This window comes from Quercus robur, chromosome 4, assembly GCF_932294415.1.
Source record: "Quercus robur chromosome 4, dhQueRobu3.1, whole genome shotgun sequence".
Classification (NCBI taxonomy): Eukaryota; Viridiplantae; Streptophyta; class Magnoliopsida; order Fagales; family Fagaceae; genus Quercus; species Quercus robur.
This window is the reverse complement of record NC_065537.1, coordinates 56,461,232-56,474,406: the sequence shown is the minus strand read 5'-3', so window position 1 is coordinate 56,474,406 and position 13,175 is coordinate 56,461,232. Positions and strand designations below refer to the sequence as shown.

Here is a 13,175-nt window from a genome sequence, read left to right as displayed (position 1 = left end):
ATCACTCATGGATTCAATTGCAACTTTTTTGAAACTATCATAATTGACAGCATTAAATGAAATTGTTGCTTCACACATTCACCTTGCTATGTTGCCCTGTGCCTTTTCTCTCAACTCCTACTTGTAAGTATCATAAAGTATTGATTCTTCATTAAAACTCTTTACTCCTACTTGTAAAGTATCATTAATAGTTGATTCTTCATAAAAAAAAAAGAAAAAAAAAGAAAAGAGTGTTTTATTGTATCCCTTTCCATTCTTTGCAATTTGTGATGTTGTTATATGAGAATGAGTGACAAATGTAACCATAGCTTGAATGTAGGACTCGTAAAACATGTTGGGACAAGGTATAACTTGATTGAATTGGTTAACTAATTGAAAACCATAACACACACACACAGATATATGTGTGTGTATATATATATATATATATATATATATATATTTTTTTTTTTTTTTAATATATGAACCCCTGTCCTACAAGCGATAGTGACAACTTCCCTTAGACCTGAGAAAATAGGCAAATAATTGAAATGGGCATCACACATGCTGGTGCAATGCAGCGGTGTGATTTTGGTTGAGAATCTTGAGATTACAAAGTAAGGTCTACATATAAAAAGAAAATGTGAACTTTCAGTTGAATTTTGAAAACTTAAAGTGTACATTTTTCCGATTTTTGTTTATTCTTAATTTATCGTATAATATAAATCAATGAAGGGGATATATAGTGGCAAAACCAGATAATGGGAGGCCTGTAGATACTAGATACCAGTCACCAATCTACCATCACTCATTGATGTCCTCACTATCCCCATCTTCCTTTCAAAAGATTTAAAACTAACCATCATCAGTTCATCACAAAGATCTTGAGTTTCTATATATAGTAATGACTAACGATGTATATATAGCTTAATTGTCTTGAATTGGTTGTAGTTTATGGCAATTATAGTAAAGATATTCAAACTAAAATCTCTCTCTTCTTATTTTTTTATTTTTTTTCTAAGATAAAGATTTAGGATTCCATACAACTAGGACAAATTCTAGAACCATAGCTTATTCCACACCGAATTTCACAACTATTTGATGTCGTTGTCTAGAGTGATGAAAAATATGATGAATTTATGTGAAAGTAATAGGCAGTCAATCGTAATTTTAGAATGTTTATATGAAGATTAAAGATTTAAAATGACAAGCAACCAGTCATAATCACAATCTAATGTGTGAAGATTTAAGATAAAATTTGTGAAAAAATTCGAGAATTTGGAATGTTTATTTTTGGCAAGTATAATAAATGAAAGGATAGGTATAGTTTCTAAGGTGTACTATAATTAAATCTAAACACATTATAAAAAAAAAAAAAAAAAGAGAATTTTATCGATATTAGAATATTTATTTATTTATTTTATATATATAAGGAAGTAGTGTCCTAACTTTTGACAAGACAATTTAACTTATTATATTCAAGAAATATTTAGAAATCTCATGTATCGATAATGTAATAAATCTAACTTGGAACTTTTGGATTAACGTCACACCGCACCACACAAGTACATGCTCAAGGTTATAATTAGATTAAATTTAATTCATATAGTAATCTAATATAATGTCAATTATATCTAAACTATATCTTGAATGAAACAAAAAAGAAAAGAAAAGTCAACCAAGTAAAATCTATAAATCAACATACCTACCCATCATTTTTCCACTAAGAGACCCATGATCACGTGTACCTAAAAAACCCATACACCAGTGGCACGTGGAGCAACATATATTATATAATATTAAAATAAAAAAATTAAAAAAAAAACCCAAAATTTATAAACTTTTTGGTGGGTGCGGTGTTTTCTCTTGTTTTCCCATTTTCCCACTACTGCTATTGCTATGCCAAATCCATGTTTTGTCTCAGTTGCCCATTTCTCTCTCTTTCTCTGTGTTTCTCTCTGTACCCTTTAATCTGACAGGTAAGCAATTCTCATTCTCTCATCATTTGAAGTTTTATCACTCAATCAAATGCTTTAATTGCAAGTTGCAAGTACTTTTTCTTGTGGGTTTTGGCTGAAAATTTTCCATGCCAAAACCAAAGTCAAAATAGAGTTTTTTTTTTTTTTTTTAAGAGATTGTATAAACTATAAACCCCTAGATCTTTTGTATTTTGGGTTTGTTTAAGATGGGTCAATGGTAATTTGTTTATTTATTTTGTGACAAATTTGGATTGCCCAGAAATTCATAGCTCAAAATTTGTCAATGTGTTTGTGTTTTGTGAAGGAATTGTGAATAGTAGGGATTGATTGGAGTTGATTCTGTTGTGGGGTTTTTTGTTTGAGGCTTAGGGGTGTTGCTGTATATATATAGATAATAGATGGCTTCTTCTCCTCCATTTGAGGTGGAGGATCAGACGGATGAGGATTTTTTTGATAAACTTGTTAATGATGAAATTGAATTTACTGGATCTGTGCCTAGTGTTGTAAAGAATGATGCTTTAGATGAGGCAAAAGCGGTTTCTAATCTAAGGATTAGCGAAGTGGGGGCTGCCGGAGTTGACTCCGGTGGCAATGATGGTCTTGAGGTCAATGATGAAATGGGCCATGAAGATTTGGTTGTGTCTGCTGCATCATTGGATGCCAATGAGGAAAATGTGGTTGGTGAAGTGGGCAATTCGTTGGTACCCGGTAATACTGATGAGTCTAATAGTGTGGTTGGCGAAGAGAGCGTTCCATCAGTAGTGATACCCAATGAAACAAATGAGGGTAGCGAAGTGGGGAAAGGGGAGGAAGGTGCATTGCATAGTTCAGTGGGTGAGAGTAGCGTGTCTGTGGGAACGGGTCTGAAAGTTGTTCAGTGGAGTTCATTTGAGTCGGAGGTGGATGATAATGGTGGTGAATTTGGGACGTACTCGGAATTCTTTAGTGAATTGAAAGATAACTCACAAGACCCATTTGAGAATGTGACGAATATGGGCAAGTTGGGGACAGAATCTAATTTTGTGGATGGTGTTTCGGAAAACCCAGTTGCTGATTTGGGGGCCTCCAATTATGGGCAACATCAAGAAGGTCAATACTATGGGGCAGTTACGGGGCAGAATATAGATGGTCAGGATTTGAGTAGTAGTCAGAATTGGGAAAATCTTTATCCAGGGTGGAAGTACGACACAAACACTGGGCAATGGTATCAGTTGGAGGGTTATGATGCAAATGCAAGTTCAAGTGCTGATATTAATGTGGATGCAAATGATCATGCAAATGCAGATGCAGTTCTTTCAGACCACACAGTAGGTGGTTATTATCAGCAGCAAACAGCTCAGGCTCAGTCTGTTGTTGGAACTGTGGATGACGGATGTACAACTGGCAGTGTCTCTCACTGGAATCAGATTTCCCAAGGAAATATGCAATACCCAGCTCATATGGTATTTGATCCCAATTATCCTGATTGGTACTATGACAGCATCACTAAAGAATGGAAATTGTTGGAAACATACACTCCAGCTTCAAATCAGTTAACAAGTGTACATTATAATCAGCAATATCAAAATCAGAATGTGGAGAATCATCAGTCACAAAGTCTAGTTAGTCAAGAACATGTTGCAAACTGGGATGGATCTGCGAGCAATTACAATAACCAAACTGTGAATATGTGGCAAACTCAACATGTTGCAAAGAGTGACACAATTGGGTTTACTGAAAACCAGAAATTAGGGAACCATTACAGTTCCACTGGTCATTTAACTGATTCTGTGGATCAACAGTTGGGATTCGTTCCTCGTGGATCACTTGCTCAGTATGAACAGCCAAATCAAAGTGTTGACGGCGGCCGTAGGGTTGCTGAGTTTCAAAGCTTTATTCCTGATGAAAATTTTTATCAGCACCAAAATCAGGCCAAGGACCTAAATCAACACATGCATTTCTCACCTGCTCACTTGGGTAATCAGAAACCAGTGAATTTTTCACAACAGCTGCCACAGAGTGGAACTCAGTTCTCTTATGCGCCAAGTGAGGGGAGGTCATCTGCAGGACGGCCTCCACATGCTCTAGTCACTTTTGGTTTTGGTGGGAAACTTATAGTCATGAAAGATAATAGTTCTTTTATCAGAAACTCATATGAAAGCCAGGTTAGATCTTATTTTCTTCTGATTTCAATATCTACTTTTACTTTTCTTTTCTTACTACAAAATTATTTAACACTTATTGTTAGTGTTGCTACTGCCTATAATCGGTGTTGGTGTTTTCTCATGTGAAGGACTCTGTAGGAGGTGTGCTTAATGTTCTCAACTTGATGGAAGTTGTCATGGACAAAAATGATTCTTCAAGCTTTGGATTGGGTGCTTGTGATTATTTTTATTCATTGTGCCAACAATCTTTTCCTGGTCCCTTGGTTGGTGGGAGTGTTGGAAGTAAGGAGTTAAACAAATGGATTGATGAAAAGATTGCTACCTGTGAATCTCCAATCGTGGATTATAGGAAAAGTGAAGATCTTAGGTTGCTTTTTTCTTTGCTGAAAATATCATGTCAGTATTATGGAAAACTTCGATCACCTTTTGGCACTGACCAAGCCTTGAAGGTAAGATCGGAAATTAATTGTTCCTAATAGTTCTATTTACACACAACCTATCTGGATATCTGATCGAGAAAAAATAAAAATAAAAAAAACCTTCCATTATGAATGGAACATTTCAAGAGTGGCAGCCATCTTTAGGAAAGTATAGTGCAATAGATTTTCAAGGATTATTAAAATTAAGCCCCTCCCATAAATTATGGTAAGGGAGTTTTTGCTGGCCTCATTAAAGATGATGTATTTTTTATTAAACTAAGGAGAGACTGTTCAAATTTCATGGGACAATGAAATATCCTATCACAAATTTTTTTATTCACCCATTACCAGCTGTTTATATTTAAATAAATATCAACGAGTGTACTTGTATTTATTGTTGTTTTGAATGCTTTGAAGTGTCTGGCTAGTTAGTATTTCATTGAACACTTCATTTAAATTGGATGTGTTTTGTATGCTACAGGTTACTTTTAAAATAAAACATATTTCTAATCTTAATTTCTTAATATGTATCGTAAAATGTAAGTGTGAAGCCCATAAATTTTCTCCTAAAGACTCAAAGACATCAATTCAAATTTTTTTCTCATGAGTTTGATTACTGGCCATTGATCTTTCCTGGCTTTTTAAATTTAATTAGGAAAGTGATTGTCCTGAGTCAGCTATTGCTAAGCTCTTTACAACTTCCAAGAGAAAGAGTGCGTATGGTGCACTTGCACACTGCTTGCAGAGCTTGCCTTCTGAAGCCCAAATTCAGGTATCCATATTTTTTTTTCTCCCAGTTTTATGTAGTTAATGCCTTTTGCAACATTGAATATTTTAATGCCATTTAAAACTAGGGAAATGTTAACCAATGCTCTTTAGGAACTATTTTTAGAAACATTTTATTGGGAGAATGATACAATAAATGTTGTTGACAACTTTTTATATTTCCCATGAAAGTGGTGTCAAAACATTCTTATTATGGTTTATTAACAATATCCCTAAGAGCATCCGTTAACATGACTCTTAAAACTAACATTACTAATTGATCTGTTCAAGGCTACCGCACTTGAGGTGCAGAGTCTTCTTGTCTCTGGTAGGAAGAAAGAGGCTTTGCAATGTGCACAGGGAGGTCAACTGTGGGGACCGGCACTTGTTCTTGCATCTCAACTTGGGGATCAGGTTCTTGCCATCAGATTTTAGCTTTCTTCACACGTCTTCCCTGCATATTAAAAATCCTTACTAGAAGTGTACATGTAGTTGATGCTGATAATGTCTTCTTTCATTTTGAAATGCTGGCAGTTTTATGTTGATACTGTGAAGCAAATGGCACTTAACCAATTCATAGCTGGATCACCTTTGCGGACTTTATGCCTGCTTATTGCTGGGCAGCCTGCAGAAGTGTTTTCTAGTGCCACTACTAGTGGCACCTTACCCGGTTCTGTAGATTTTTTTCAACAGCCTGTCAAGGTGATATATTAACTCAATGACTTGTGCTGAAAAGGTTTTATGTTTTTTGTTCTTGATGAATTTATTTGCCTTTGCTATTTTTGATTACTTTGATTATTATTATTATTATTATTATTTATTTATTTTTTTTCTGAATGTGTTTTTTGTCATGAAAATGTTGCTACAGACAAGAAATACTTGGGCTTGCTATTTTTGCTGAATGTGTTTTTTTGTCATGAAACCTTTCTTTAGATGTGAAATACTTAGGTCTCATTCCTGATCCTGCCTGCTAGTTTCCTGTTTCCTATAAGCTGATACTATTCTGATGCTTATGATCTGATTTTTTTTAAAAAAAAAAAATAGTTATATGTATTTATTGGGGGTGTGGAGGAGTAGGTCTGAAGCTTGATATAGTGAATAAGGAATTGTTCCTTGAATGCATATGTTTTCAAGATCATAAAGTGAAAGATACTTTGGGTTTATAAAGCAAAATTTAAGGACATAATCCATTAAACCCCTCTCTCTCTCTCTCTCTCTCTCACACGCACACACACACACACCCTAAAGTATTTTGAATTTCCAGTGAGCTTTGAACCTTGGTATAATGGCAAGTGTCATTCGTTCAAGGAAAGTGTCACAAGTTTGAATGCGAGAATTAGCTTCTCCAAAAATTGAGGTTAAAGCTATCTACCAACAACCTCTACTAGGCCCTACAATACAGGAGCCTTGTGCACTAGGTACAATCTTGTTACTGAGTTTTGAACCCACAACTCACTGTATCTGTTCTCATGGAAGAAGGAAGTGCCATTTGATTTAGAGCTAATTGAAAAATTATTTTAAAAAGATGAAAAATCTAAAACAGGGAGAATAAGGTTTTATAGGCTTCATGCAATCAATTGGAAAACTTTGAGCCTGTGTTTTTTTTTTTTTTTTTTTTGATTGGTAAAAATGTTCTATTTTAAAATTCATAAAAACATAAAACAATGTAAAAATGCGCTACCAAACTTAATTCTAGAAGCTGTTTCTGGTGAAGTACCCGTTTGGTAATGTTGTTTTAGTAACGTTGTTTGTATTTTTTGGAAATACGTGTGGTTGAAAAAGTGTGTGAAAATGCATATAATGTTGTTTAAAAACTGAAAACATGTCGTTAAACTACTATACCAAATGGGGCCTATTTTTCAAAACACCATGTTCTCATAGAAAATCAAATGATGGATCCTAATTGTTTAAGGGAAAACAGGACCTTTGTAATCATGATAGTTGTAACCTTTTTTAGGAGGTTTTTAGGTAAAATTAAAATGTATGTGAACATCCATATACATGCTCATGGTACTAAATGCACACAAGTTCAGCAACAATTAGAAAAGGTGAGACCATTTTAACAAGAAAGCATCATGCAATGAGGGGAAAAATTAGTAGATTACCCCATGGCCAATATTCTTATTGATATGGCATGGTAGGTTGTGATGTGATAATATGAGTACTAATACTATCAGAAAAAAAAAAAAAAAAAAAAAAACCTTTTTGAATATAATAATGTCTATATGGTGAGCAGAATTGAAGCTGAAGTTGTGGGTAGTGGGAGAAAACAATGTACAGGGTTCTAATGGATGTGAGACCTTTTGATCTATTGTTTTGAATCTCTCATCTATTCTTAGCATTGAGGTGTACAAATAGTAAGTTATGGTATTGTTGGGGGAGGATTATGAATGTTAAGGGTGGGAACTCTTGCTTCCTCTGTGACATATGTTTTTTATCCATGGAAATAAGGCATGAAGTAAGCTCAAACTGGATTTAAATTGAACTATGTATGTCAAATCAATACATTGTGAAGCTTGGGGAAACAAAATCGAATTGCTTTGCATCAAATGTATATTAAATGTATGAGATCCTAGTCCTTAGCTACAAGTAGTGCCGATAACATGTAATACTCAAATTTATTTATTTTTTTCTAACATTTTTCCCAGCCCTAAAAATATGATGAAAATAAGAACCCTTGAACACGTCTATTAGTTGATTTATATCTTTCTAGTTCTTCAAAATAATTTTGCTTCAGCTAGGGTTTTTTTTTTTGGTTATAATTTTGATTTATTTATTTGTTTTTATGAAACAGCTTCATCTAGTTTAATGATCTTATATTGTGTACTACAGAGTGGGGCTAACTGCATGTTAGAGGAATGGGAAGAGAATTTAGCTGTCATAACTGCAAATAGAACAAAAGATGATGAGCTTGTCATCATTCATCTAGGAGATTGCCTATGGAAGGAGCATGGGGAGGTACGTAACATGTGCTTTCATTTATATTGAGTCTTTTGCTGTTTGTTTTTTCTCTGGTAGATCTATGTTTTTCTTTGCTCTCTCCCTGACTCTGATGTAATTGTACAGACTACTGCTGCACACATATGTTATTTGGTTGCAGAAGCCAGCATTGAACCATATTCGGATGCTGCAAGACTCTGTCTTATTGGTGCAGATCATTTGAAATTTCCACGAACATTTGCCAGCCCTGAGGCAATACAGGTGTTCTAGATTACCCTTTGTCTCATATATCAATTCTAAACTAGGATTTTTCAAAGCTGATGCAGTATTTTATCATCTAGAATGTGTGATTTTGATTCTTATTGGCAGCTTGTATTTAGCTTGTAAAGTTTGAATTTCAGTCTGTTCAAGAAGCAGCATCTTTGGTAGCTCATGGATTATGTTGTGGATCGTGACCATTGTTACCAAGTTATTTGGAAATACATTTGCACTCCTTTATTTTCCTCTCAACTATTTTTCTGAATAATGTAAATGAACAAGCTTTATGAATATGTGGGCAGAGGACAGAATTACATGAGTACTCAAAGGTGCTTGGGAATTCTCAGTTTCTCCTCCTACCTTTTCAGCCATATAAGCTTATATATGCCCACATGCTGGCTGAAGTTGGAAAAGTTGCAGATGCTTTGAAGTAAGAATGATTGCTTTATATTGAAGTATGGTAATTTACTTTGTAAAAAAAATGAATAAGTTAATTATGGTTTCTGCAAAATGGCCTTTGGTCTTTTCACACAATATATTGGCATAGGTACTGCCATGCAATTTTGAAGTTTCTCAAGACTGGTAGAGCACCAGAAGTGGACACATGGAGACAATTAGTGTTGTCTCTTGAGGAGCGGATTAGAACCCACCAGCAGGTTTCTCTCGAACGTTTATTCTTTTCATCAATGAAGCTAGAGGTTTGATTTCTTATATGTGAAGATATATCATGTACAGGGTGGTTATGGATCAAATTTGGCTCCAACCAAACTGGTTGGTAAATTGCTTACCTTCATTGACAGTACTGCTCATCGTGTTGTTGGAGGCCTACCTCCACCTGTACCTTCAACATCACATAGTGGTGCTCAACATAATGAATATGCTTCTCAACCAGGAGGCCTTAAAGTATCGAACAGTCAATCAACAATGGCAATGTCTTCATTAATGCCATCAGCTTCAGTGGAACCCATAAATGAGCGGGCTGCTGAGAACAAAATGCCTAATAGAAGTGTCTCGGAGCCAATCTTTGGTAGTGCTCCTAAGAAGGTAGAAATTTTTGCTGGCTGGTGTTCTGTTTTTTGTCCATTGCTTCATTTCTCGGGATGGCATTTCTTCCTGACATTGCTTACAAAAATTTTTAAAAAATTGAGTTATAATTTGGTCGATTAAGATAATTTAAAGTTCCTGGGCTAACTCTACCTAGGTTATCTCTACCATGGAGTTCTTGATATCCTATCCATCCATTGTGAAATGAGACGATTGAATTTTGTCACATCATTAAAAATTATATGCATGTCAAAATAGTACTAGTCAATGTTTGTTTGAGGCAAAAGTGCAAAGTGCACCCTCTAAGTTTGACCACAATTCATTTTTGCCCTCTGACTTTACTTTCGTTCAATTGAAATCTCTAAGTTTTAAGTTTATTCAATCAAGGCCTGTTTGTCAACTTCTGTTATTAATTTAATTTAATTATTTTAAATTTCTGGAAAATGTTTTTCAATAATTAATTGATTTTTTTTTTTTTTTAATTTAAAAATTTTGAAGAAACAATAAATAAAAATAAAAATTTGGACACTTAACCACAACATTTAACAAAATTTGATGGAAATGCTATACTTAGAGAACTCAATTGAATGAAATTAAAGTTAGACAATTGAAATGAATTTTGTTCAAACTTAGAGGGTGGAATTTGCATTTTTTTCTTTGTTTAATTGCTAGTGAAGTGGTGAAATTCAATTCACTCATTTCGCATTGGTTGTATTGGATTTTAGGAAGTCCGCAGTGGATTTACCCTTTGAACTCTTAGAGGATTCTTATCCTAATTGATTAGGGTGGCACTGTACGGGTTTACTGAATTAAAGAAAGGTGCGTGAATGTCACATATGCATACACACAAAGCTCATACAGTTGTCTAGCCTTACTTATGGTATATTGAAGATACATAAAATTATGTATGGGAATGGCTGGGGTGGACAAAACATCCCTGTTCCATAAGTGAGATGATTAGAGTTCTTAACCAACCCCCATATGCATCCTGATTATGGTTATGGCCTTTCCATCCCTACTCTTTAAAGCAGAGGGCAGCACTCATCACCATCCCTACAAATTGCTTATTATAATTTCTTACCGTTGTAAACACTTACATGAAAATTGGGATGGCGTTTGTGGAGATATCATATGTGAATAATGAAGAGATGTGTTATGCTTAAGGAGGAGGGTTGTGAATTATTATCCTATTGTGAGGTGAAGCTTAGGCATTGTGGCATGGGTAAAGAATTATTGAATTAGTAACTAGTAAACACTAGGAGGCTCTGTTGGATGTAATGTGAACCTAGATTTAAATGAGAGATGAGGGGTAGGGATAAACTTCTTACGTCAGATTTTTTTTTTTCTTCAATCAGGTTGATTCATCTAAGGAAACAAACTCTTCTGATACGCAAGGAAAGGCATCAGCATCAGGTGGGTCATCTCGTTTTGGTCGTTTTGGCTCACAGCTATTCCAAAAGACTGTGGGATTGGTCTTGAGATCCAGACCAGACCGGCAGGTATGTGAAGTAACTTCCCCCTTTAAGATCATTTTCTTGCACCACCCTGAGAACTTACTTTTCCCAATATTCTTCTGAAGGCTAAATTGGGTGAGAAGAATAGATTCTATTATGATGAAAAGCTTAAGAGATGGGTTGAAGAAGGCGCTGAACTTCCTCCACCTGAGGAGGCCGCCCTACCACCTCCACCAACGACTGCAGCTTTTCAGAATGGAATGCCAGATTACAACGTGAAAGATGCACCAAAAACTGGAGGATTTCCCTTGGAATTGGGGCTTGAAACCAAAAGCCCAATCTCTTCTGAACGAAGTTCAGGGATCCCACCTATTCCACCTGGTTCAAACCAGTTCTCTGCACGTGGACGGATGGGTGTTCGCTCAAGGTATAGGCTTTGGAAAACTACTCTGCTCTCTCTCTCTCTCTGTGTTTGTGTGTGTGCGCGTGTTTCAGTGTTGTAATAGGGTGGCCACCAGGAAGTCCATTTGTTTTGCATTTTTTCACAACCATTCCTGATTATATATGTAAAACTTACTTTAATTTCTTCAGGTATGTTGACACATTCAATAAGGGTGGTGGGACCCCATCAAATTTGTTCCAGACACCTTCTATTCCAGCTGCTAAACCTGGGGGTGGTTCCAATCCTAAATTTTTCATCCCTGCTCCAGTAGCTTCTGTTGTGGAGACAGTTCAGACACCTGGAGAAAGCATGCAAGAGGCTACTCTGAACAATGCCAATCCACCTACTTCATTTAAGGAGGATTCCATCTCTTCCACACAAAAATCAACATTGCCATCAATGAGTCTGCAGCGGTTTCCTAGCATGGATAATATTGTACAAAGGAAAACAGGGCCAATGGCACATGGAACTAGCTTAGTTCCCCCTCCCTCACGGCGTACAGCATCATGGAGTGGAAACCTTAGTGATGGATGGAATCCTTCAATGATGAATGAAGTAAAACCTTTAGGAGAAGTCCTCGGTATATCTCCATCTTTGTACAGGCCAGGTGACCCTTTATCAGTGCAGTTTCCATCGAGTCGTAATAGTTCTAGAGATGATCTTCATGAAGTTGAACTTTGAGGCTTAACGAACAGTTCTCTGTAGTTTTGCTTCTCCCGATAAAGCTTGTCAAAGAGCATACTTGTCTCCTCATCTTGCTGTAAGGATTGAAGATGGAGGATGGCAGTTATGGGGGAGTTCAGATTTTTGGTGAAGTCCCTTAGCCACATTGGAAATTCTTATACATCTTAGACCAACATATGATGTTCACTGTTCTAGTTGCTGCCCTTTGAGAAGCCCATTGCCATTGAAGCAATTAGGGCTTGTGATGGTGCACTGCTCTGTGGCCCTTTGCTGATTTATTAGAGCTAGATTGCCTTGAGGAAGACGAGGATCAGAAGAAAGCATCCCTTCTTTCTATTATCAAGGCTAAAACTGCTTACCGAAAATTGCAAAAGGAAAAGAAAAAAAGATATACAAATTCTGCTAATGAATGATTGTTATCAAAACTTGTCAAAATATGAAAATACAATTAAATGTTGAAAATGGAGGCATACAGTTCGTGTCCAACGTTCTATTAAAGTTGAGGCTGGCTGTTGATTAAGGGAATATCTTGTAGCTCAATTGGCATTTACTGATGATTATCGAATTTTCAACGGAGTTGTGTAGAGTCTAAATCCCCACTCAATTGTCAAATTATTAAAAAGCGAAGAATTATTTCCAGTTTTTTATGTTAGTCTCTGTCTCATCTTGGCGAAATTTAACACATCAAAGCTGTAAATGGATCAATTCTGAGAATCTCTACTCTACTTTACCTCTCTTTTTTTTTTTTTCTTTTTTTTTTCTTTTTTTTTTTTTTAATTATAAATTTAATCTTACCTTGAATTGCTTCCTCTTAGCCTCCTTATTTTGCATCTCTTTATAGTGGAGAAAATCGAAAGTCAATAGACTCAATACCCTCTATAAACTCTCAGAAAAGTAGTAACTAAAAAATCCCTAGGGACCTAACGTCAACCAGAAGCCAGAACATTTGATCGCCACACTAACCCTTTCTGATCACTGGACGAACATTGAAGCCTTCCCTGTCTCCCACCACTTGTTTGTTACTAGTTCTCCTAGACTCATATAGTGCTCAGATCGTGAGCCAGACT

The 13,175-nt window shown here is 35.8% G+C and overlaps 1 protein-coding gene across 2 annotated transcripts; it reads left to right on the top strand.

The window, feature by feature from the left end:
* The first annotated feature begins 1,817 nt into the window (after nucleotides 1–1,817).
* LOC126723050 (protein transport protein SEC16B homolog) lies at nucleotides 1,818–12,680 on the top strand. 2 transcript variants are annotated; one of them, XM_050426277.1, is made up of 14 exons: nucleotides 1,818–1,958; nucleotides 2,263–4,102; nucleotides 4,231–4,551; nucleotides 5,177–5,293; nucleotides 5,578–5,700; nucleotides 5,821–5,988; nucleotides 8,119–8,244; nucleotides 8,353–8,487; nucleotides 8,787–8,914; nucleotides 9,032–9,140; nucleotides 9,220–9,528; nucleotides 10,884–11,027; nucleotides 11,108–11,409; nucleotides 11,574–12,680. In XM_050426277.1, exons 2-14 carry the CDS (start codon nucleotides 2,357–2,359, stop codon nucleotides 12,103–12,105), a joined length of 4,260 nt encoding a protein of 1,419 aa, XP_050282234.1. In that variant the 5' UTR covers nucleotides 1,818–1,958; nucleotides 2,263–2,356; the 3' UTR covers nucleotides 12,106–12,680. The 2 variants fall into 2 exon arrangements, with proteins under 2 accessions (XP_050282234.1, XP_050282235.1); XM_050426278.1 differs by having other exon boundaries at nucleotides 1,846–1,958; nucleotides 2,218–4,102.
* Nucleotides 12,681–13,175: the final 495 nt, after the last annotated feature.

Excerpts from the sequence above, each read along its gene's own strand:
- LOC126723050 (XM_050426277.1), top strand. The coding sequence starts at position 2,357 with ATGGCTTCTTCTCCTCCATTTGAGGTGGAGGATCAGACGGATGAGGAT. Across the intron at positions 4,103-4,230 it reads GAAACTCATATGAAAGCCAG|GACTCTGTAGGAGGTGTGCT; the intron begins GTTAGATCTTAT and ends TCTCATGTGAAG. Across the intron at positions 5,989-8,118 it reads TTTTTCAACAGCCTGTCAAG|AGTGGGGCTAACTGCATGTT; the intron begins GTGATATATTAA and ends TGTGTACTACAG.